Below are 25,617 nucleotides of genomic sequence, written 5' to 3'. Positions count from 1 at the left end.
TTATCTCCTAAGTAGATTTTAATATAAATTTTGAACAGTTATAGAAAATAAAGATGGCCTTTGGGTCAATAACAGAACATAACAAAAACACTAAAAATTTCTGTACATAAACACACGCATATCACAAGTCTAGTCAGAAAGAAATACATAGAAAAAACAAGATAGAATTTTAAAAATAATTTGCAAGGGAAGTTCTTAATGCTTCAGTTCTAAAATATTGTCTTCTTTTAGAAAAATTTAAGACTGGAATAACAGATTGTTTTTCCTGCAATGCTGTAATTACTGCAAATTTATCAGCAAAGAGGTAAACAGCAATGCAATTTTTCCTTAAGCTTGAATACATAAGGGAACAATAAAGAAACCTGATTAGACCTGAACTAATTAAAAGTCACACCAGTAATCTTCAGGCCAGCTCTGGTCTCCAGGTAGAATTCCAGGACAGGTTTGTATCACTGGGTCCATTCCCAACAGGCTGGATAGGAAAGTCTGGAATAACTGTAAGGATACCACCTTCTTCTATCCTGGGCTGCCCGACTGGCATTGGGCTTCACATTCCAAGAATACCTCCTGTGTGAATAGTCCTCTCCAGGGGGACCAGGAGGAGGGAGGTGGTGTCTCTGGTAAACATGTGGATTCTCTGAAAATTTTCTTAAAGCAAAACAAAAAGTAATAAGCCATTACTAGGATTAATTCAATAATGTTTATTTATTTTAAATTTATATTTTCATAAAATATTTTAAATTTATAAATTTACAAAATAATATACATTCTACTGTTTCCTACCTGTGTGACCTTAGCAGATAAAATACTTAATTGTTATTTCCCTAAGTTCTTTATAAAATGGGGCTAATAATACTTTTCACCTTCACGAGCTGTTATGAAGCTAAATTAAAAAAATACATTTCAATTACCTACAATGCCCTGGCACACCGTGGATTCCCAGAAGCCTTTCCACCTTTCCCTACAGAGATAAATGCATGCCCATACTATTCTAATCAAATACTTTCTCTCCCAAAGTCTGGCAGGGTTGACATAAGACAGAATAAGCTAGTTAGTACAGAAAACAGATAGCTGCTTCCACTTTATAAACGAACATACATAAATTAATTATAAAGTGTGAAAAACTTTAAGCATGGTATATGCAACAAATTTGAAAAATTAGGATTTAAATTTACTTGTTTCAAAAGCAAGACCAGAAAATCTCATATAATTATACAAAAGAAAATTTGGGGCTGGGCGTGGTGGCTCACACTTGTAATCCCAGCACTTTGGGAGGCCAAGGCAGGCGGATCACCTGAAGTCGGGAGTTCAAGACCAGCCTGACTAACATGGAGAAACCCCATCTCTATTAAAAATACAAAGTTAGCCAGGTGTGGTGGTGGGAGCCTGTAATCCCAGCTACTGGGGAGGCTGAGGCAGGAGAATCGTTTGAAACCGGGAGGTAGAGGTTGCGGTGAGCCGAGATCACACCATTACACTCCAGCCTGGGCAACAAGAGCGAAACTCTATCTTACAAAAAAAAATAAAGAAAATTTGGAAATCTGAGAAAAGAAAAACTAACCCCCCGCTGCAGAGCCCTCAATCCCACTTACTATAATTCAATTAGTTAGTATTTCCTTTTGTTCTTTTCCCCAGCATCTTTTTCTGACTGTTGAATCACAGCCTATTATTTTCACTTATCATAAATGAGCTAACACTTCCAATGGCTTTATAAAATGTTATAGTATGGATGTAATTATTTAGCTACATTCTCCACTGTTAGAAATATAGCAGCTACAAGTTTTTCCACAACCACAAATAATGCTGGGATTAACACTGCAAAACATATACTACTGTATCCTGAGCTAGCCCAGCATCTGACACATGGAAGGGAGTTTGAGAAACGTGCCGAATGATTAAGTAAATATAGCTTTTTCTGTACTTTGAAGTATTTCCTTAAGTCTCAGAATGAAATTACTAGGTAAAGTATTTTTATGGCTCTTGAAATTGTGCTTCAAAAGGCTTATACCAATTTTCAATGCCACAAGTAACATGTTTCTGAAATGTTTGTTTACATCTTTTAAAAATGTCAATTTTTTTTAAGTTTTTTTTTTCTTTTTTTAATAAAAACAGGATTCCAGCATGTTGCCCAGGGTGGTCTCAAATTCCTGGGCCCAAGCAGTCCTCCCACCTCGGCCTCCCTAAGTGCTGGGATTACAGGTGTGAGCCAATGCACCTGGCCTAAAAATGGCAATGTATTTTTTAAAGTGTTTACAATGTGCTAAACTGTTTAAATTCATGTTAACTGTCAATAACAACCACTACGGGGTATGTATGTATTATTAAAATATCTATCTGACTGATGGGAAAAATGAAATGTAGATAGGCTAAGTATCTTATCCAAGATCACAAAGCAGGCGAGTAACAAAGCCAACATGCAAATCCAGGTGCAGCCTGACAACCACTACAATGGAGTGCTTATCAAAAACTGTTGCTAAACTGGCTGGGCGAGGTGGTTCATGCCTGTAATCCCAGCACTTTGGGAGGCCGAGGCAGGCAGATCACCTGAGGTCAGGAGTTCAAGACCAGCCTGGCCAACATGGTGAAACCCCCATCTCTACTAAAATACAAAAATTAGCTGGGTGTGGTGGCAGTGCCTGTAATCCCAGCTACTCGGGAGGCTGAAGCAGGAGAATTGCTTGAACCTGGGAGGTGGAGGTTGCAGTGAGCCAAGACTGCACCACTGCACTCCAGTCTGGGCGACAGGGTGAGACTCTGTCACCAAAAAAAAAAAAAGAAAAAAAAAGAAAAAAACAAGCAAACAAAACTGTTGCTAAATTAATAGGCAAAGAATAATAGCTTGCTATTTGTGATAGTTAATTTTAGGTGTCAAGTTGACTGGGTTAAGAGATATCTAGATAGCTGGTAAAGTATTCTTTCTGGGAGTGTCTGTGAGGGTGTGTCTAAAGGATACTGGTGTGTGAGTGGGTGGACTGAGTGGGAGGATCCACCCTCAGTATGCGTAGGTACCATCCAATAGGCTGGGGGCCTGGATACAACAAAAAGGCAGAGGAAAGGCAAATTGTGTTCTCTCCCGGAGCTGGAATACCTTACCTTCTCCTACTCTTGGACATTAGAACTCCAGGCTTCATGGCCTCTGGACTTGAGGACTCATACCAGTGTCCTCCAACCCTTACCAGATTCCCAGGCCTTCAGCCTTGGATTGAGAGTTACTCCACTGGCTTCCATGGTTCTGAGGCTTTCTGAGTTGGACTGAATGCTACCAGCTTCCCTGGTTCTCCAGTTTGCAGACAGCCTACTATGAAACTTCTCAGCTTTCAGAAGTGCATAAGCTGATACCCTCAATAAAAAAGCTCCTCCTCCCATCCACCCACCCATCCACCCATCCATCCATCTATCCATCCATCCATCCATCCATCCATCCATCCATCCATCCATCCTACTGGTTCTATCATTCTGGAGAACTCATACTAATATACCACTTTAACCATACTGAGGTCTTCCCCATTTTCCAAGTGAAAATACTTTTGTTGTTTTATCTGTTCAGATCCTTTGCTATTTTTCTGTTAGGATTTTATTATTTTTCTTATAATTCATATCAACTCCTTAAATAACAATCTTCCTTATTCTAAAAACTATACTACTTTAATGTAGCCTAAGAATATAAGATCCTTTTTGATAGCCACATCAAACTCTTGGCTTAAGTTTAAAATCAATCAAAATTTCTAAGTCCCTTTCCGAATTGCCTCTGAAAAGTCACATATTCCCTGTCCTGTAACTGATTTTCCAGTGCTAAATGCAAAATACAGAGCAGAATAATATCTCCTGGTTCAAACTGAACAGCAAGAATTCCTTATCGGCCGGGCGTGGTGGCTCACGCCTATAATCCCAGCACTTTGGGAGGCTGAGGTGGGTAGATCACAGGGTCAGGAGATCAAGACCATCCTGTCTAACATGGTGAAACCCCATCTCTACTAAAAATACAAAAAATTAGCCAGGCGTGGTGGCGGGTGCCTGTAGTCCCAGCTACTCAGGAGGCTGAGGCAGGAGAATTGCTTGAACCTGGGAGGTGGAGGTTGCAGTGAGATCGCGCCATTGTACTCCAGCCTGGATGACAGAGTGAGACTCTGTCTCCAAAAAAAAAAAAAAAAAAAACAAAGAATTCCTCATCAGTATCATAATGTGTTTTCATTAACTATAGTATTAATTTCTATCTCAATTCTAGAAAAGGGAAAACAGAGAGAGGTACCTGACTGATTGTTGCAAATTTTGGGTCTGGGTGTGTAAATGTCGAGGAGCTGAGTGACCTTGGATCTGATGTAGATTATGCCTAGGTCCTTGTTTAACAGGCTTATTGTGGACTGGTTGCATGAGATGTGCTGAGTCTTCAAAACCACTTGACCTGGGTACACTGGAATTCCAATTCCTTAAAGAGAATATTTCCACACAATATTACTGGTTTCCAAATTTAGTAGTCAATTTAGTGACTATATTTTGGCATATGAAAATAACAATTTCTTCCTTCTCCCATTCCTATTTGTTTACATCTCCCCCCAACAAACAAACAAGCTACCAGAAGAATGAACATATGCAACTTAAATTACATAAACAGAGATCTCCCTGACCCACAAATCTCACATATATAACATAAGACTTACTTTCTGATAGGACCATTCTGAAGGTCTTCAATGTAGTTTTGTCTTTCTAAGCAATGTCCCCGGCACCTATTGAATACTGAGGAGAGGATAAACTGTTAGAAATAACTGTACAAAAAGCAAATCTTTCCAGAAAAAGCAAATTAAGCTGAAATTCACTATTCAAGCTGTTATATCTCACTACTTCCACATACATCTATAGACTTTTGGCAAGACCATCTTATATTGGAACAAACGAATTACAAACTTCTTTTTTTCCAAAATTTGAGAAATTCTACATTTCCACCTTTAACTTTAATAAAAAGGGAAAAATAGTGTCAACCCTCATACTTACATTCAATTGCATCATCTGGCCTCACGCCTTCTACATCAATCAAATATCTAACAAAACAACATAATTTGGGTCATTTATATACGAAAAGTAAAAAATCAAGTTTTTTCAAAAAAGGTCCAATTTCAACTTATAGACATAGATATAAAAATCCTAAGAAAATATCAGCACATCAAATCCAGCAGTTATTAAAGAATGACAAACCATGACCACAAAAAGACGTTTTTCAAGAATGCAAGGATGACCCAACTCCAGAAAATCTATTTATATATTTATTTACATTAATGTAATTTAATAAACAAAAGGAAAGAAAATGCAGAATCATTTTTTATCAAAATGCTTTATACACTAAAAATAGAGACTTCCTTAATATGACAGAGTATTTATCAGAAACCAACAAGAAACAACAGACAAATTGGGAAAAATATTAACATTATATCTAAAAAATACTGTATAACCAACAGAATGGGCCAGAAACTTGGGAGTCACCATCACTGTCAGCCATTTCTTCCATACTCTCATATTCAATTCACCACCAACTCCTGACAACAATATTATCTAAATATCTCTATGGAGTATATCTGTATCTTTCTACCAAAATGACCACCATGCCCTGGTCCAATCCACCATTATGCCTCAGTTCCTACAAACACCTCCCAACTTGTCTCCTTGCTTCTACCTCTTTCCCTCTGCAGTGTATTCTCCACTCAGCAGCAAAACGATAGGTTGAAAATACAAATTTGAATGTGTTCCCCACACTCATCCCCAACAAAAAAAATGCAATGGTTTTCTATTGCTCTTAAGGTAGTGACTAAAACCTTAAACATAGCTCTGCATGGTTTTAGCTCCTATTCATATTTCCAGCTCCATTTTAACGCCATACTACCCCCATAGCCCAGTCTCCCTAGCCAGTTCCTCCAACACAGTATATGTTTTCCTGTTAATATGGTCTCTGCTGATCCTTATGTTCAGAATTCTCTCCACAACATCCCTACCTGGTTAACACCTACTTATACTTCAGATATTTGCTCAGACCGCCCCACAGAAACCTCTAGTCCTCTTGTTGAAGTCAAATCCTCCCTATTCTACGCTCTCATTGTACCTGTCACTCCCCTTCTCAGCACTTGTTGGAATTGTAATTCTATAGGCATTTGTGTGATTCTTTAATATCTACTCCCTCCCTAGACGGTTAGGACGCACAAAGGGCAGCTAAAGTCTCTTTGCTAACATGCAGCACAGTGCTTACACATAATAGATGCTCAGGAGATATTTTCTGAATGAACAAACATAACTCAGTACAGTGTGGCAACATCCATAAAAAGCATAACAACACATACTATTTGATTAAGAAATTCTATTTTGAGTGAAATTAGCTATGGGATATGCATTCAAAAATATTTACATAGAAATGTTCACTACTTCAATGTTTTATAATATCAAAAACTTCTGACTTTTGTGTTCATCGGTGTGCAAAGAACAACGTAGGCCTTAAAAAGAATAAGGAGTCTGGCCAGGCACGGTGCCTCACTCCTGTAATACCGGCACTTTGGGAGGCCGAGGCGGGCGGATCACAAGGTCAGGAGATCAAGACCATCCTGGCTAACACGGTGAAACCCCATCTCTACTAAAAATACAAAAAATTAGCCGGGCGTGGTGGCGGGCACCTGTAGTCCCAGCTACTTGGGAGGCTGAGGCAGGAGAACGGTGTGAACCTGGGAAGCGGAACTTGGAGTGAGCCGAGATGGTGCCACTGCACTCCAGCCTGGGCGACAGAGCAAGACTCCGTCTCAAAAAAAAAAAGAAAAAAAAAAAAGAATAAGGAGTCCAAGTATTTTCAAAGAAAGATGTCTATCACATATTAAATTAAAAAACAGAATGTCTAACTATTATACCATTCAATAACATGTATGCTTGTATCTGCATTTTTAGAGTCTGAAAAGATGTGTACTAAATTATTAATGGTGGTAATCTCTGGGTGGGGAGCAAGACTGCCTTGAACTTCATGTATTTCTATACCAGTTCCATTTTTTACAAGCTTACATTACCATTGTAAACAGACAAAAACAACTTTAAAATAGTCTGCCTCTGGGGTTGGCAACTTACCTGCAAATGAGGTAGCCAGTCCTGTTTAAACCATGGGTACAGTGGACACCAATAAGTTTATCTGTAAAAAGAAAATACAGGGTTAAGTAACTGAAGTAGATACACAAGTGTATAACATTATCACTGCCCTGAAAACGCATAACTCTTAAGAGGAATTGTTTTTTCTAGGAACATACTATAAAGAATCATCTAACAGAAAGCCAAAACTCACTGCTTCTGGGAAACTTTGCATAGTCCCAATTAGATTCAGTGATGTAAACTGCAAGCCTGGTCAGACACTAACAGCTAAAACTGCAATGAGACAAACCTGTCTATCTTAAAACAGAATGCCCATCAGCAACTGATTTAATTATACAAAAAGGGAGTGAAAGCAACAACAGGCTAAGAGAAGAATGAAATTTGTTTCTGAATGAAACAAATAAAAGGCCTTCACTCTTGATACTGAATATTAAGGACAGTTTCCATAGTAGTCTTGAGTTCCCGAAGAGCTTCTATTCCTTCTCTTGTTCGGTGCTCCACACATACCACAGGTCTACTTGCCCTGTGAAGTACTCAGGTAAATAGCACTATTCACATTTTACAATGAAAAGGCAAGGCTTGGAGATGTAAGTCAAAGCAGGCAAACAGTACAAGACTAGAATCAAGTCTAAGATTTTTCCCATTACACCACAGTATTTCTTAGTCCATCTTTTTAAAAAATTACATGAGGAATTAAATAAAAAAACGTTTAGTTTATCTTTGCAAAATCTGTGTCCATGACTAGGTAGTGTATGGTAAAGAAGGCACTCATCAGCCAGGTGTGGTGGCTCACGCCTGTAATCCCAGCACTTTCCAACCTGGCCAACATGGCGAAACCACGTCTCTACTAAAAGCACAAAAAATTAGCTGGGTATTGTGGTGGGAGCCTATAATCCCAGCTACTCAAAAAAAAAAAAAAAAGAAAGAAAAGAAAAAAAGAAGGCACTCTGCCAGGCGTGGTGGCTCACGCCTGTAATCCCAGCCCTTTGGGAGGCCGAGGTGGGTGGATCATCTGAGGTCAGGAGTTCGAGACCAGCCTGGCCAATACGGTGAAATCCCATCTCTACTAAAAATACAAAAACTAGCCAGGTGTGGTGGTGGGTGCCTGTAATCCCAGCTACTCGGGAGGCTGAGGCAGCAGAATTGTTTGAACCCAGGAGACGGAGGTTGCAGTATGCCAAAATGGTGCCACTGTGCTCCAGCTTCGGCAACAGAGTGAGACTCCATCTCAAAAAAAAAAAAAAAAGAAAAGAAAAAAGAAGGCACTCATCATCGCCAGCCTGGATTACTACAACAAACTAATCTCCCTACTTCTATCTCAACTGATCCTCCATATGGCAGATGTTATCTTTCTAAAACATAAGCCTGGCTGGGTTGTTTTTGCTTAAAAATCTCAATTTAGCATAGCATGAAGCCCAAATTTAGCATGGCATTTAGAATCCTTCATAAACTGATATCTGTCTTTCCAACCGATCTAAGTCCACAATGATCCTAACTATGTTTTACAAGGGCTGATATGATCCACCTCCCTTCTGCCCAACCCCAACCTCTCTGATCCCGTTTCTCCTGCTCTTGCCCTCACTCACTCCACTCCAGCCACACTCGGCTCTGTAACATTCCTCAAACATGCCTAGCATAGTCATGCCTCAGGGACTTTGCACCTGCTGTTCCCTCTGCCTTAGGACATTCCTCCCCAGACACCCAATGGCTTGGTTCATTACTTCCTTTAAGGTTCTGCTCAAATGACATCTTCATAAAGAGGCCTTCCTGATCACTCACCTCTTCCCTCATCCCTTTATCATGTTTTGTTATTCTCCAAAGCACTTATCACCATATATATTCCATGTATTTATTTGCTTATTTCTCTCCCCGACTAGAATGTAAAGTATATAAGGGCAAGGACTTTGTTCTATTTCCACTTTCTAGAAAAGTGACTTCAACATAGGTTATATAATTATTCGTTGCAAATGAACATATGAATTCCATGCCTTTTCACGTTATCTTCTAGTCACACAAGAGGCTGCCTCTCCATGGCTTTAGGCCCTGTGCCTTTTGTGCCTAATCCCCAAAACTGGGCTGCCCTTTTCTCATACTGGCAAAATTCTCGTCCCTGCAGCTCGAATGTTGTCTCCTGTCAGGCCTTCCTCAATCTCTCCTCTATATTCTCACTGCACTTAATTTATTCTTTTATTATGATGAACTGTCTTTTTTGTTCTTTTTTTTTTGAGACGGAGTCTCGCTCTGTCGCCCAGGCTGGAGTGCAGTGGCGCAATCTCGGCTCACTGCAAGTTCCGCCTCCCAGGTTCACGCCATTCTCCTGCCTCAGCCTCCCGAGTAGCTGGGACTACAGGCGCCCGCCACCATGCCCAGGTTATTTTTTTTTTTTTTTGTATTTTTAGTAGAGATGGGGTCTCACCATGTTAGTCAGGATGGTCTCGATCTCCTAACCTCATGATCTGCCCACCTCAGCCTCCTAAAGTGCTGGGATTACAGGCATGAACCACCGCGCCCGGCTTTTTTGTTCTATAATTAACCCACATCTTTTTTTTTTTTTTTTTTTTTTGAGACGGAGTCTTGCTCTGTCCCCCAGGCTGGAGTGCAGTGGCACCATCTCCGCTCACTGAAAGCTCTGCCTCCCGGGATCACGCCATTCTCCTGCCTCAGCCTCCCGAGTAGCTTGGACTACAGGTGCCCGCCACCACGCCTGGCTAATTTTTTGTATTTTTAGTAGAGATGGGGTTTCACCGTGTTAGCCAGGATGGTCTCAATCTCCTGACCTCGTGATCCGCCCACCTCGGCCTCCCAAAGTGCTGGGATTACAGGCATGAGCCACCGCGCCCAGCCTAACCCACATCTTAAACCACATGCACTACATGTTTATTTTCCTAGATAACTGTGAACTACTATAATAAAAAACAAAGACTGCTATCATCTCTGTGTCTTCATGCTCTAACAACAAATCTAAAAGGATCTCAGTGTTTACTGAATCAATTTATTTTCTCAGTCCCTACTAGTTCTAGAAGCGAGTGGAGAGTGTAGTGTCCTCTTTTTATCAGTGAGCCTGTTATCTGTGGGAAGCGATTATAGCAGAGGTAGCCAAAACTGATTACAAACAAGGTCCCAAGCCTGCTATGGCAGTGAGTACTGCAAGACTTAGACAGTCAGCACCACTCAGGCAGAAGACCAACATGGAGTTCAGTCTATCCAACTGACTACAATCAGTATAACATGTGAACAACTAAGATTTAAAAATGTGTTCTCATGTATTCATAAGGACCTCCTAGCCCTCACAGAACAGATGAAGTGCTATATAAAAATTTCACACAAAAGAGCCTGGAAGCAGTGAATAGGCCATCAGCTGTACCCTCATATCTTAAAAGGTAATATTTCTGTGACAACAGCTTATACAAATGAGAAAGCCAAACCTCTCAAGTTTTAAAGTTAAAGTACAGGGGAAGATCTGTGAACAAGGTTTAACATAATTAAAAGCTAGTGTCCACATTAAGTGAGCGACTAGGTTACAATTTGAAATTTTATCTTCAAACTCACTGATCCAGTCTCTATCTCTCACCTTCCATTCCCTATCTTCCCACCTCTGTCTCTATTCTTTCTCCACTACTCCATTACATTTTTTAAAAAGGAGTATTTACTGTCAGATTTATGTAATAAAGTGTACACTCCTCAAGCTAAATTTGGAAAGAAGGCAAATGAAGCCTCTGTCCTGTGGGTGTCAGCGGCTTTCCAAAGATAAAAGCTTCTTCAGTCTTAAAATATGACAAATATCATGTTCTTTCCGGCAGAGAGATGCCAGAAAAAGGCAACTGGATCCTTAAGATAAAGAAGCTGTTAAGTTCTATTTTCAAAAGAGTAAGGTAAATCTTAAAGCAGGAACAAGAAAGCACCAGCCTTTGGCTTCAGTTCTTCCGTGTGAAGAATAAGAGGTGGTGGTATCCTTCCCCACCTGTACTCAAAGCGGAAAAACAGCAGAAATATCTTTTTTTATTATTATACTTTAAGTTTTAGGGTACATGTGCACAACGTGCAGGTTTGTTACATATGTATACATGTGTCTTAAATACATATGACAAAGGGGCAATTCCACTGGTGCACTCTTTCTTGTTTTGCTTCTAGGGGTCCGTCCCATTCTTAATCTTTGCCCTTTCTTGTCTCTTTCACATAACTCTAAGACTCAGAGTTTTTTAATCTTTTCTTCTACCTCTCACTTCTTAACCAATATATAAGACAAAAATAACATTTTAATTTTATATATTTCTCATTCAAATTAAAAAAGATGAGCTAGTTCAGTTTATATTTTGCACTAAAACTAATTTAACATTCCAAAGTTAAATTATTTGTGATCAACAAAAGGAAAAACATCTTACCCTATTAGCACCATCTGACATTTTCATCACCTTAACATCATTAAATACAACAGGTCTGAGGTTAGAACTATAAAAAATACCAAAAATCTCCAACCCCATTCATAATGCACACCACAGTTCAGGTAAGAACAAAAACTCACCATTATCTTTATTTTCTTTCAAAAACCCATTAACAGCGTGTTTGAATTTAAAAATAGTCTCATCATCAGGCACTTGATGTCCAACTGTAAAAATTTTTAAGTAAGGAACAGTTTCTGGCAAATCCTATAAAGCAAAACCATAAAAGATGTGTATTATTTCACTTGTAGAGAAATAATTAAAGAGTAATTAGGGGACCCAGAATATAAGCCAAGAGATTATAACAAACTTAATATGCCAATATCAGTATACACAATTCTGATAAAAGAGCCATTTTTCCAACACTGCTTCAACCAGGAAGTATCACTTGATTTTCAATAAAACTACATAATAGATAGTCACTAGGTATACAAAACTGAAAGCAAATTCCATGTGAATGAATGCATATTTAACTATAAATTATATAAACAGTTCCATTTAATATTTTATAATTCAAGGGCCAGTGCCTTCATAAAGCAGCTATGATTTAAGTAGAAGAGTAGAGAATAGAGTCAGAAGAACTTGGATTTGAATTGTGAGACAGAGGGAATTCCAGGCACTATTGAGAACTGATATTCTTGGGGTGGGAGAAAAGTAGATACAGATAAAAGACAGAAGAGGCTAAGTCAAAACCATTTTAACCATCCACAAGTGTATAGTTCAGTGGCATTACATTCACAGTATTGAGTAACCATCACCACTGTCTATACCCAAAACTTTTTCATCATCCCTGACAAAAAGACTCTGACCACTAAACTATAATTCCCTTTTCTCCCCACCTCATAGATCCTTTAGTCTGTTTTCTGTCTCTGTGAATTTGTCTATTCTAGGTACTTCATACAAGTGGAATCATATATTTGTCCTTCTGTGTCTGGTTTATTTCACTAAGCATGTTTTTAAGGTTCATCCATATTGTAGCACGTATTAAATCTATTCTTTTTTACGGCTGAATAATATTCCATTTAAGACAGCAATTAAAAACATGTAATTAGAGAAATCACTTGGTTCTCTTAAACTTACTACCCATCAAAGAAGGCCAAGCTTCACATTAGCACAAGATGATTACTGAATTACTATAAATTATTTTAGGGTCAGAAGGAAGAAAGTTCTTTCCATTGAAGGGTTCCACTTACCTCTGGTTTATAATAGCGTTGAGTATATGTTAAATCAATAATCAGTCCAAGTTCTTCATTTTGTTCTCGGATTTTGTTAAAAAGATCCAAAGGGGAAAAGCATTCTTCTGGAGCAAGTTTCTTTTCAAAACTCTGTCAGAGAGAATGAAATAAGAGCAAATATGTGCTTAAAATCCTGTACTACATTAGGCATTTGTTCAAGTCCTGTGGTGCTAACATACAACGAGATTCAAAGGAAAGTTTCCATTCTCCTGGAACATAGAAGGTATATTACAACAATCCTTTCTTCCAGAGTGGTCAGAAAGAAAAAAATAAGCCCACTTCTATATATGTATTTCTGTATTTGTTTCATGTTGGTCTCCTAATCAGACTGTAAACTCCCAGATTTTATTCACCACTGTATCTCCAGCTCCAGGTGGAGTGCTTATCATATTTACTGCTTATAAATATTTCTTTTCTTTTTTTTTTTTTTTTTTTTTGAAACAGGGTGTTGCTCTGTCATCCGTCATCCAGGCTGGAGTGCAGTGACACAAACATGTCTCACTGCAGCCTCCACCTCCTGGGCTCAAGCAATCCTCCCACCTCAGCCTCACAAGTAGCTGGGACTACAGGCATGAACCACCACACCTGGCCTTTTTTTTTTTTTTTTAAAGACATAGGGTCAGCTGGGCATGGTGGTTCACACCTGTAATCCCAGCACTTTGGGAGGCAAAGGCGGGAGGATCACAAGGTCAGGAGATCGAGACCATCCTGGCTAACACTGTGAAACCCTGTCCCTACTAAAAATACAAAAAATTAGCCAGGGGTGGTGGCAGGCGCCTGTAGTCCCAGCTACCGGGAGGCTGAGGCAGGAGAATGGCGTGAACCCGGGAGGCAGAGCTTGCAGTGAGCCGAGATCACACCACTGCACTCCAGCCTGGGTGACAGAGTGAGACTCCATCTCAAAAAAAAAATTAAAAAAATTAAAAAAAAAAAAGAGATAGGGTCTTGCCGTCTTGCCATGTAGCCCAGGCTGATCTCAAACTCCTGAGCTCAAGCAACCCTCCTGTCTCGGCCTCACAAATAAATATTTCTTACATGTCTACATATATGAAGGATGGCTTTCATTGCTGAATATTCTTTCATGTATGTGGCTTATTTTTGAACTTTATGCTCTGTTCCTTCAATCTGTCTGGCTACTCAGGTGCCAGCAATGTACTTTTTAAAAAATAGACTAGTTTGGCTGGGTGCGGTGGCTCACGCCTGTAATCCCAGCACTTTGGGAGGCCGAGGCAAGAGGATCACGAGGTCAGGAGATCGAGACCATCCTGGCTAACATGGTGAAACCCCATCTCTACTAAAAACACAAAAAAATTAGCCAGGCGTGGTGGCAGGCGCCTGTAGTTCCAGCTACTCAGGAGGCAGAGGCAGGAGAATGGCGTGAACCCAGGAGGCAGAGCTTGCAGTGAACCAAGATCACACCGCTGCACTCCAGCCCGGGCGACAGAGCGAGACACCATCTCAAAAAAAAAAAAAAAACAGACTAGTTTTCAGAGCAGTTTTAGGTTCACAGCAAAACTGAGCCAAAAGGACAGATAGTTCCCACGTGCACTTTGCCTTCCTCACCCCACTCAGACTCCCCCACTATCCACATTCCATACCAGTGTGGTCCATTTGTTACAAATGAAGAACCAACTCTGACACATCGTTATCACCAAAGTCTAGAGGTTAGGTATGCGTGATTCATTCTATGTTATGCATTGTATGTACATATTATGTTATATATATTTTGCCACAAAAAAAATGAGAGAAAGAACTAAGTTCAAGTTTTGATTCTTCCTTTTCTGAGCCTGTTTATCTACAAAATTATTTATTAGCTGTAACCATCTATTCTCTGAGCTTAGTGCAGAATAAGCACTCAGTAAGAGATATGAGTACTACTGCTACTTCATCAGCACAGGATTGTTGTGAAATGTGTTAATATATGTGAAGCCCTTTTATAGGTTTTGATCAATATATAACAACATGTATCCACCCTTAGAGTATCACACAGAATAGTTTCACTTCCCTAAAAATTCCCTGTGTCTCCAACACCTTCTTTTTGGAGACAGGGTCTTGCTCTGTTGCCCAGGCTGGAGTACAGTGGCATGATCATGGCTCACTGCAGCCTTGACCTCCTGGGTTCAATCGATCCTCCCACTTCAGCCTCCTGAGCAGCTGAGACAACAAGCACACACCATCGCGTCTGGTTAATTTTTGTATTTTTTGTAGAGACACAGTTTCGCAGTGTTGCCCAGGCTGGTCTAAAACTCCTGGACTCAAGCGATACACCCACCTTGCCTCCCAAAGTACGGGATTACAAACATGATCCAACAGGCCTGGCCTGAAATGACTCATTTTTAAGCCCAGACATGCAGAGAAGCTGACACAGCAGTTGAAAAAGGAAATCTGATCTATAAGTCACAAATTAAGTAGATTCCCAAAACGTTTCAAGTAGGCTTCTCCTGATACTAATCTGAGCTATGCTGGGGAAGTCTAATAAGAAAGACATGGAACTTAGAAAACAATTATTTGTCTTCACCTTCTCATCTTTTTTTATGGCTGTCAAAAGCTTTCCCCTCCTATCCCTCCTATTCCTTTCCTAGTTTAAACAAAAACACAATCTTCAGATTTTCCCCACTGAAATCCTGACCTTGATGATCCGGGGGATATTTCTGATTGTGACCATGGAAGGAAAGGAGTCCCACTGGCATTCAGTGGGTAAGGGTTACAAATTCTAAACAACTTGCCAAATTCAGGACAGTCCTACAAATGTGTCCCACATCCTGAATGGCTTTTGGATGTCCTATTCAAGATTAATATAGATAAAAAGCTGTTCATATTTAGCTTGGCCTCAGAACCTAACTCCATTTCACAAATAAACACAAAGTATTTTTTGTACAATACTAATATATATTGAATTTTCCAGGATAATAATCACCTTATCAACCAAATGAAGATTATACTTTGTTCTGTTTGGAAATCTATTATAGAAACTCCTACCACTAAAGCAATATAACCCACCTAGATCAGTCTACATTTGTAATTCTTGAATTCGTGGTGCAGGCAACTATTACTCTATGTCTTTTAATGCAGTCATGTCCAAACATTTATATATTGAAATAAATATTATTTTATTATAAATTACTTTTATTTTATTTTTTATATTATAGTTAGGGTGTTAATTGGTATTTTTGTTTAAAATATGAAGTAGGTTGTATGTACCTATGAACTTCATTTCAGGATAGTAAAGGGGTCATTACAAAGTATTTGCTATAAAAAGAGAAAATGGAATGTGATAGAGTGGAGAGCAGTGTTCTGCATGGTGAACTCAGATGCCTGAAAGAATACTGAATTAACTTTTGCTTACCTTTTGCAAAGGAACTTTGAAAGCAATGAAACGAGTCCCAGGCATCCGCTGTCCAACTGGGAGATAGTCTTTCCACCTATTAGATATATTTTTTGTTAGCCAAATTGTATGTTAGCCTTGTTTCCTCGCATAAAATAAGACTTTTTGAAAATGGGAATCATAGCCCGCACAACATGTCCTCTCTCCTCTCTGCTTTGCATTTCGCCACTCCACTTATTAAACCCCACCAAGTAACGACCTATACCGTCCTTCTCTCCTGTTTCCCCATCATGAAAACGAACACAAGCCAACACAACAGTACAACTCAAATAAGGCCTATATAAAACCGGAGATACCCGGAACTTCTGTATCCCTGTTAAACTTGGCCCAGTACCAGATACTAAAGTGCCATTAATACAAACATATTCACTGAAATAATTTAAATTCAATTATTTCACTTCACGGTTTTAGTTTTCATACGACTGATGCCATCAAGTTCAATTAGTAGGAAACTTCAAGTTCATATTTTAAGAGAAAACCTGCTAGAAGAGGGACTGTGAACTTCACTTAATAATGCTAGGAACTAGCCGGGCGCGGTGGCTCACGTCTGTAATCCCGGCACTTTGGGAGGCTGCGGCAGGTGGATCACCTGAGGTCAGGAGTTCGAGATCAGCCTGACCCACATGGTGAAACCCCGTCTGTACTAAAAATACAAAAAAAATTAGCCAGGTGTGGTGGCAGGCGCCTGTAATCCCAGCAACTTGGGCGGCTGAGGGAGGAGAATCGCTTGAATCCGGGAGGCGGAGGTTGCAGTGAGCCGAGATTGGACCATTGCACTCCAGCCTGGCGGAGAAGAGCAAAAATCCATCCCAAAAACAAAAACAAAAACAAAAAAACGGATTGGAAGAAAACAAACAGGAGATTCACTAATTAGAACCCGACTGCAATAGGTCAGGCAAGACCTGTATTAGGGTACTGACAGAAAGTGACAGTCAGAAGATAGTAGATAAAATGAAGAGGATTTATTGAGGTATGAGATGGTGGAGGACGGTCTCAAGGAGTAAAAACAGTTCAATGCACCTACGTGCAAAGTCTCAAAATTAATCATTTGTACGTATAAAGGAGTTATCTTTCAAATGAGGCCTGTTAGGAAGTAACAAAGTATGCTCTTTGTGATTTCTGGAAACAATACAAACCAACTTTCCATGTGAGATCTCAGGGCGCTACTACTGCTGGGTTCCTAACTCAAACCATTACACTTTCCGTGCCAACGTAACAAGGAATTGAGGAGGTTCCATTTTGGGAATTAAGGAGTGTCCCCAACAGTAACAGTCCCACCTTAAAGCAATCCTTCCGTATTTTACCTAAGAGCAATGGCCAGAACCTCCCTTTTACAAGAATATGGAGAAATCACAGGACATCACAGACATCGCCCCTTTCAGCTACAGCGGGTGGCGCAGAGGGTCAAAGCCTCAAAGCAAGCAGCGGACAAGTCAAGCTTGCGATGGCAACAGCGAGAGGCAGAGACCACAAACGATGAAGCCCAGACCCAGAAGCCACGAGCTGGAAAGGCCACGTCAAGGGACCAAGACATACTACCTTTCGGGGATGTGGTTTCCGCCCTTCTTCTTGGCAGAGGAGCGTCCTGAAAAGTCGCGTCTCCGGCCCCAGCCACTGCGGGGATGATGCCACTGGCTCATGTGGGTCCCGAGAAGCCGCCCACCCAATGCCAAGCCGGCCAAAAGCGCCAGTCCGGCGCCCTCAATGCCAGGATAAGACCCTAAACCGGAAGAGACTCGGCAGCCACCTACGCCGCGCTCCAGCGTCTCACTATTGCGCATGTGCCATCGCCGGTCGTGATGGCGTAGCCACGCTGGCTTACTGAGACTCCTGATCTGTAAACAGGACTTTGGTGGCTACAGCGCCCTCTTTAGCTAGAGGCCGGTAGCACAGGTCAATAAGGGCGTGTATGCACCCTTCAGAATTCAAACAGTGAGACACAGGGAAGTCCCTCTGCCCGATCCGCCCCACGCCCCGGTTCCTTGTGTGTTCTTCTAGATATTTACCAGCGCTTACATTCACATTTTGCATATTTTGTATACATATTTACTTTCACATATATGTATATTCTCTATTTTTATACAAAAGGAGTAACTGTACGTATTCTACAATATACCTTAAACACTGATTTTCCCAGTCAATTTATGCATACATAGATTCTATTTTTTAATGGCTATAGGCAATTTACTTGCTTATGAGTAACATAATTAAAAGTACCATAACGTATTTAGCCAGTTCAATATTAATGGACCTTTAGTTGTTTTCAGGTTCTTTTCAAATCTTGTTACAGACAATGCTGCAATGTGAACATCCTTATACATATATACAACTATATCTAAATTCCTAGAAGTAGAATGTCTGGAATGAAACACATACAAACTTAAAATTTTGGAAGATACTACCTAATTACTCTCCAAAAATAATGTAGAAACATACACTCCCATCAAAGCCAAACTTTTATTGGGTTCCTATCACATACCAGGTATCATGCTAGAGGTGGACAGAATGTATTTAAGTTTTAGCAAATACAAAAAATAACTGAGAGTGGAGCTCAAGTCCAAGGTTTCCACACAGTCTCAAGCATAAAGATCTGTACCAGTTAGAAAAACGTTCAATTCTGCTAAAAGTGGAACTACAAAGGACAGCATACCCTATAGCAGCTTTGAAAATAGAATAGAGTACTAAATTCCAGATTAAACTGTAAGTAATTATGATTGCAGACTTTTTTTTTTTTGAGACCCAGTCTCACTCTGCCACCAGGCTGGAGTGCAGTGGTGACATCTCGGCTCACTGCAACCTCCGCCTCCCGGGTTCAAGCAATTCTCCCTGCCTCAACCTCCCGAGTAGCTGGGACTACAGGTGCATGCCACGACTCCCAGCCAATTTTTTGTATTTTAGTAGAGACAGGGTTTCTCCATGTTGGCCAGGATGGTCTCGATGTCTTGACCTCATGATCAGCACTCCTCGACCTCAGAAAGTGCTGGGATTACAGGCTTGAGCCACCACACCCGGCCAATGGCAGATTTTTGAAAGTAATTTTTACTTCTTAGTTTCTAATTTATGAAAGTAACTTACATATATTTTTAGTAATCTTTGCAACCATTTCAGAGCTGGGTAAACCAAGGATAAGAAAGGTCAGAGCTATTGAATAAATGAATATTAATAAAGCTAGACTGCTAGCTTTATTAACATTTTTGAGATAGTACTTTTCCAACCAGTTTTAAATACATAAACATTTACAATTCTGAAAATTTCCACATCATTAAAAATGTGTCAATATTCATAAATTGTTCATTGGAAAAAGAAAAAGACAGGATAGCAGAACATAACAAACCTACAATTAGGAACATTTAATTATTTGTTGTTGTTGTTGAGATGGAGTCTCTCTCTGTCACCCAGGCTAGAGTGCAGTGGCGTGATCTCAGCTCACTGCAACCTCTGCCTCCTGGGTTCAAGCAATTCTCCTGCCTCAGCCTCTTGAGTAGCTGCGACTACAGGCGTGTGCCACCATGCCCGGCTAATTTTTGTATTTTTAGTAAAGACTGGGTTTCACCAAGTTGGCCAGGCTGGTCTTGAACTCCTGACCTCAAGTCATCTGCCCTCTTTGGCCTCCCAAAGTGCTGGGATGACAGGCGTCAGCCCCTGCGCCCAGCCCACATTCAAATTTGACATTAAATTGTAAAATATTGTGGCCGGGCATGGTGGCTCATGCCTGTAATTCCAGCACTTTGGGAGGCTGAGGCGGGCAGGTCACTTGAGGTCAGGAGTTACAGATCAACCTGGCCAACATGGTAAAATCCTATCTCTACTAAAAATACAAAAGTTAGCTGGGCGTGGTGGCTCATACCTGTAGTCCAGGGTACTTGGGAGGCTGAGGCAGGAGAATGGCTTGAACATGGGAGGCGGAGGTTGCAGTGAGCCAAGATTGTGCCATTGCACTCCAGCCTGGGCAACAGAGCGAGACTCTGTATCACGAAATAAATAAATAAATAATACAATGTTTTTCTGAAATGCATGAAAAATTCCAATAGGTGTATAGTAGCCCAAAACTACAAATGTTGCAAATGTCTATAGACAGGACAAGATACAAAACGTGACATAAATCTTTCAGAAGCTAGAAAAGCTGTATTGGGCTTACACTTTCAATTTGCTAAAAGACACAACATTGGGGTGAGAACAAACTCAGTTATAGTTGACACAAGAAAATCCAGACCTAGGCGGAATAGGGTTCCTAGAAAGTAACCAGACATACTAATGAATAACATAAATGAGGTAATATGACATAAAACATAATGGAAAAAGAATATTATGATTATTTTCTTCAGTGTACAGAAGTATTGGAAGTTCTGGACTAGCTACATAAAAATATTAAATTCTATATTCTATTAATACAAAATAAGTGTGTCGAATTGTTTGTCACATAAACCAAAAAATCCACATAAATCTCTTTTTCCCTGTACCCTCAACTTGCCTGTTTCCTATTCTCCACTGAATGTTTAAATTCTTCATTTTGCCTAGCCCTTGCACCCAAGCATGGCTGACAGGAAATCCCGAAGGCCCAAGATTCTATAGTGGCTGTTTGCAAGAGAGAGGAGGCTAAAAGTAACTGCCATACTGGATCCCCTTATGTGAGAAGAAAGAAAGTATCCTGAATGCTTCTCACGTATAAAAGAGCAGGATGGCAGGGTGTCTGTGTGGCCCAAGGAGCCAGAGGTAGCAAACCGTGGGCAAAAGAAATGTGACCAAAGGCTAGAAGAGGGAAGGTCTGCAGTCAGCCTTGTCTTCTACCTCTCTGGTGTTTGCTTCTCATGAGCAGAGTCCATTTTCCAAACATCAGGACACTGAAAAGAAGACTCCTGCTCTGGAAGTTGACAAGAAGGAATATCCACGAATATAAAATGCAAGATCAAGGCTTGGCCCAGAAACGATGCCTAAAATCAAGGGGTTAAAAAAAGGAGAGCAGAAGAGAGACCCAAGTCCAACCTGGCCCAGCCCAAAGAAGGTAGGATTCAAGGAGAAGAAACTAAAAGAGAAGAGCCTTGGACCACATCATTTCCTACAATGGGCAGTCAACGAACTTTGCTGTTCAACCAAGTTACAAAAGAAGGCTCTTTAATCCCTTCTTTGGCCCTTAAAAGCAGCAGCAGGGCCGGGCACCGTGGCTCCCGCCTGTAATCCCAGCACTTTGGGAGGCAGGGGCAGGCCGATCACGAGGTCAGGTGATCGAGATCATCCTGGCTAACAGGGTGAAACCCCGTCTCTACTAAAAATACAAAAAATTAGCCAGGCGAAGTGGCAGGACTCAGGAGGCTGAGTCAGCAGAATGGCATGAACGTGGGAGATGGAGCTTGCAGTGAGCCGAGATCACCCCACTGCACTCCAGCCTGGGCGACAGAGCCAGACTCCATCTCACAAAAAATACAATAAAATTAAAAAGCAGCAGTAAATTCATTAATCAGATTCACTGAAATGGTTTTAGAACAACTGTAATTGCTCAACTTAGATATCCCTTTCCTTTCTCCCCAAGGATATTGCGTATGTACTGTATAATTATAAATGCATAGTATTATATAATATGAAATATAACACATTAAATATAAATGTTAGTTAATTATATTAGTGAACATATTTGAGAAACATTGAGATGATCTCCCTAACATGAGAGCCTGGGGGAAAGTGGGACTATCATGTCTGTCTTGCAGATTTCACCTCCCCAGAGCTCAGCCACTTAGTGCTGTTACACCTTTCCTACCACCTCTGCCAGCCAATCCTGTCTTGTGGGGAATCTGACCTCCCTATTGGCTATCACAGACCTTTAAACTGCCTGCTTTGTGACATCATTCTCCCACCAAACCGACCTCCACCTGGTAGAATCTTGGGGTTTCCTGGGCGTGGCCTGTAAATTTGTATCATCGCAAGGGGCCAGTGACCAGTAACCAGTGACCAGTGGCTTTCATACTGGACACATGCACTGGTTGGCTTCAGCCACCCAGACATCCGCTAGTATCGTCTCTTCTTCCCTTCTATCTGCAGTTGATGTTTCTTCTTCTCTGACCATGTCAGGTAAAGAAAGAAACTTTTTAAAAAGGTTTTCATGAGATTTCTTTCCCCCTAAATTTAGATTTCTTTCCCCCTATATACCCAAACAGCTTGGAATAACAGGGAAAGTATTGAAGTAGAAATCCAGAGACCTCATTTCAGTTTTGGCTTTGACATTAACTAGCTGTGTGACTTCAGATAACGTTTATTCTCTCACAAAATCTGTTTCCTCATCTATTACACTAGGATAATAGACTGGTTATTCCCCCTGGCCCTTTTCTTTTCTAATACTGAGTCTTAAAGGGTATACGTACAGAAAATGAAACCAGAGACTTTCTGAGAGTGTTCATTTCAACAGAAACAGAGAAAAAACCAAAGTGGTCTAGAAAACTAGCAATATATTCTGAGATGTTTCATGTGTAATAGTCTCCCTCCACTAATATTTCAACTTTCGTATTTTAAATTTAGTGATGTTTAGTGATGTTTTAAATAATATTCAGCCAGGCACGGTGGCTCACACCTGTAATCTCAGCACTTTGGGAGGCCATCTCCCTCACTAATATTTCAACTTTCCTATTTTAAATTTAGTGATGTTTACTGATGTGTAGTGATGTTTTTAATATTCAGTTGGGCGTGGTAGCTCATGCCTGCAATGTCAATGCTTTGGGAGCCTGAGGTGGGAGGATCGCTTTGGGCCTAGGAGTTCCCGGCCAGTCTGGGCAACATGGCAAGACCCCATCTCTACAAAAACTTTTTAAAACTCAGCCAGGGTTGGGGGTATGCCAGCTACTCAGGAAGCTGAGGTGGGAGGATCAGAGGACTGCTTGAGCCCAGGAGGCTGAGACTGCAGTGAGCCATGTTCACACCACTGGACTTCAGCCTGGGTGACAAAGTGAGACCCTGTCACAAACAAACAAACAAACAAACAAACAAAGAAAAGTAGTATTCACGTTTTGGACATTCCTATCTAAACTAGGTAGAAAGAGAAAATGGAGAGTACTGGGTTCTAAGGAGGCAGGTATTCTAGGGTAAGTAATTTGGTATTTTAATTAAAGCAGAAAGACATGGTCCCCTACTTTTCCCCTTGGGATATGCCCTGGAGATTGACAAAATGATCTTGAAATAAAAAAATATATTTTAAATTTGAAAAAAAAAAAAGCAGAAGCACAACAGAGTGAAATCTATTCAGAGTAGGGCAAAATGAAGTTGATTTTAGCAAATGCTTAGATCAATGGACAAGGAAGGAAACAGGCTACATTACATATCCCTAGGAAAAGCAGCTTATCAGAAGTCATATTCAGTCATTTTTTTCTGTTGCCTTTTTGAACATAGATGACACTTGACAGTTTTTAATATAAACATTTTAGAAATATGTTTTAGAGGCCAGGCTCGGTGGCTTACACCTGCAATCCCAGCACTTTGGGAGGCCGAGGTGGGCTGATCACCTGAGGTCAGGAGTGTGAGACAAGCCTGACCAACAAGGAGAAACCCCACCTTTACTAAAAATACCAAATTAGCCGGGCATGGTGGCACATGCGTGTAATCCCAGCTATTTGGGAGGCTGAGGCAGGACAATCACTTGAACCCGAGAGGCCAAGGGTGCGGTGAGCCAAGATCGCACCATTGCACTCCAGCCTGGGCAATAAGAGGGAAACTCCGCTTCAAAAAGAAAAAAAAAGAAAGAGAGAAATATGTTTTAGAAATGAGGCTTCCAGGCAGGGTGCGGTGGCTCACACCTGTAATCACAGCACTTTGCGAGGCTGAAGTGGGAAGATCACCGGAGGTCAGGAGTTGGAGACCAGCCTGGCCAACATGGTGAAACCCCATCTGTACTAAGAATACAAAAATTAGCTGGGTGTGGTGGTGTGCACCTTTAATCCTACTTACTTGGGAGGCTCAGGCATCAGAATTGCTTGAACCAGGGAGGCGCATGATGCAGTGAGCTGATATCATGCCACTGCCCTCCAGCCTAGGCGACAGAGTGAGACTCCATCTAAAAACAAACAAACAAATAAACAAACAAATGATCAATGCAGGTATCTCTAAAAGCTTACCACCAAGGAAAATGATTATATCCATAGATTTCCTCCCCCAAACCAGCTTAGTCCACACGTAAATCATTAGCAACTCAGCCCTAACTCATTTTATTACAGTTACAAGAGAAGTTAGTGAGAAAAGCACTAACTAGGAAAATGAAAACCAAGGCAATCCAAGTCAACTTGGGCTCACTGCAGACATCTGTTCCTTATGCTTGGGCACACAGCACAACTCACAACAGTGCCTTTTTCACAGACCCCTCTTTAATTTCCTCCACAAAACCCATCAGGTCACCATAGTTCATGATGTTTCAAAATAAACAACCATCACGAGAGAAAAATGCATTATGTCTTATAATGTTGTATTCCTTAAAAATATGACAAGGAAAAAACGTAGAAAAACCAGAGGATTTAAAAGCAATCTACAGGCCAGGCACGGTGGCTCACGCCTGTAATCCCAGCACTTTGCGAGGCTGAGGCGGGATGATCAACCGAGGTCAGAAGTTTGAGACCAGCCTGGACAACATGGTGAAACCTTGTCCTTACTAAAAATACAAAAATTAGCCGAGTATGGTGGCGGGCGCCTGTAATCCCAGCTACTCGGGAGGCTGAGGCAGGAGAATCACTTGGACCAAGGAGGCAGAGGTTGCAGTGAGCCAAGACTGTGCCACTGCACTCCAGCCTGGGCAAAAGAGTGAAATTCTGTCTCACTCTTATAAATAAAATAAAGTTAATAAAACAAAAGAAATTTACATTCTACAGACATACTAATGAATGACATAAATGAGGTAATACGGTATAAAACAAAAATGGAAAAAATACATTATGATTATTTTCTTCAGTGTACAGAAGTCATGGAAGTTCTGGACTATCTAGCTACATAAAAAATATTGGGCCGGGCACAGTGGCACATGCCTGTAATCCCAGCACTTTGGGAGGCTGAGGTGGGCAGATCCCAAGGTCAGGAGACCATCCTGGCTGACACGGTGAAACCCCGTCTCTACAAAAAAATACAAAAAATTAGCCGGGCATGGTGGCGAGTACCTGTAATCCCAGCTACTCGAGAGGCTGAGGCACGAGAATGGTGTGAACCTGGGAGGCACAGCTTGAAGCTAGCAGAGATCGGCCACTGCCCTCCAGCCTGGGTGACAGAGAGAGACTCTGTCTCAAAAAAAAAAAAAAATTGTCTATTTTGTTAATACAAAATAGGTATGTTGAATTGTTTGTCACAGAAACCAAAAAATCCACATAAATCTCTTTTTTCCTGTACCCTCACCTTGCCTGTTTCCTATTCTCCACTAAATGCTTTAACTCTTCATTTTGCCTGGCCCTTGCACCCAAGCATGGCTGACAGAAAATCCTAAAGGCCCAAGATT

The 25,617-nt window shown here is 40.8% G+C and overlaps 1 protein-coding gene across 3 annotated transcripts; it reads right to left on the bottom strand.

Annotated features, from left to right (window-relative positions):
- Positions 1 to 24,193, bottom strand: DUSP11 (dual specificity phosphatase 11). Of its 3 annotated transcripts, none has more exons than XM_063695787.1 (9): positions 24,093 to 24,193; positions 16,128 to 16,203; positions 12,740 to 12,871; positions 11,630 to 11,753; positions 7,090 to 7,150; positions 4,990 to 5,036; positions 4,659 to 4,734; positions 4,250 to 4,426; positions 1 to 648 (listed from the first exon to the last, which is right to left on the bottom strand). In XM_063695787.1, the coding sequence occupies exons 1-9, from the start codon at positions 24,107 to 24,109 to the stop codon at positions 450 to 452; spliced, it is 909 nt and encodes a 302-aa protein (XP_063551857.1). In that variant the 5' UTR covers positions 24,110 to 24,193; the 3' UTR covers positions 1 to 449. The 3 variants fall into 3 exon arrangements, with proteins under 3 accessions (XP_063551857.1, XP_004029484.1, XP_063551856.1); XM_004029435.5 differs by lacking the exon at positions 24,093 to 24,193 and adding an exon at positions 17,706 to 17,997; XM_063695786.1 differs by lacking the exons at positions 1 to 648; positions 24,093 to 24,193 and adding exons at positions 682 to 4,127; positions 17,706 to 17,984.
- Between the last annotated feature and the right edge of the window lie 1,424 nt (positions 24,194 to 25,617).

This window comes from Gorilla gorilla, chromosome 12 (assembly GCF_029281585.2).
Source record: "Gorilla gorilla gorilla isolate KB3781 chromosome 12, NHGRI_mGorGor1-v2.1_pri, whole genome shotgun sequence".
Classification (NCBI taxonomy): Eukaryota; Metazoa; Chordata; class Mammalia; order Primates; family Hominidae; genus Gorilla; species Gorilla gorilla.
Note: the sequence above shows the minus strand (reverse complement) of the source record. Positions and strands in the feature narration are given on the sequence as shown.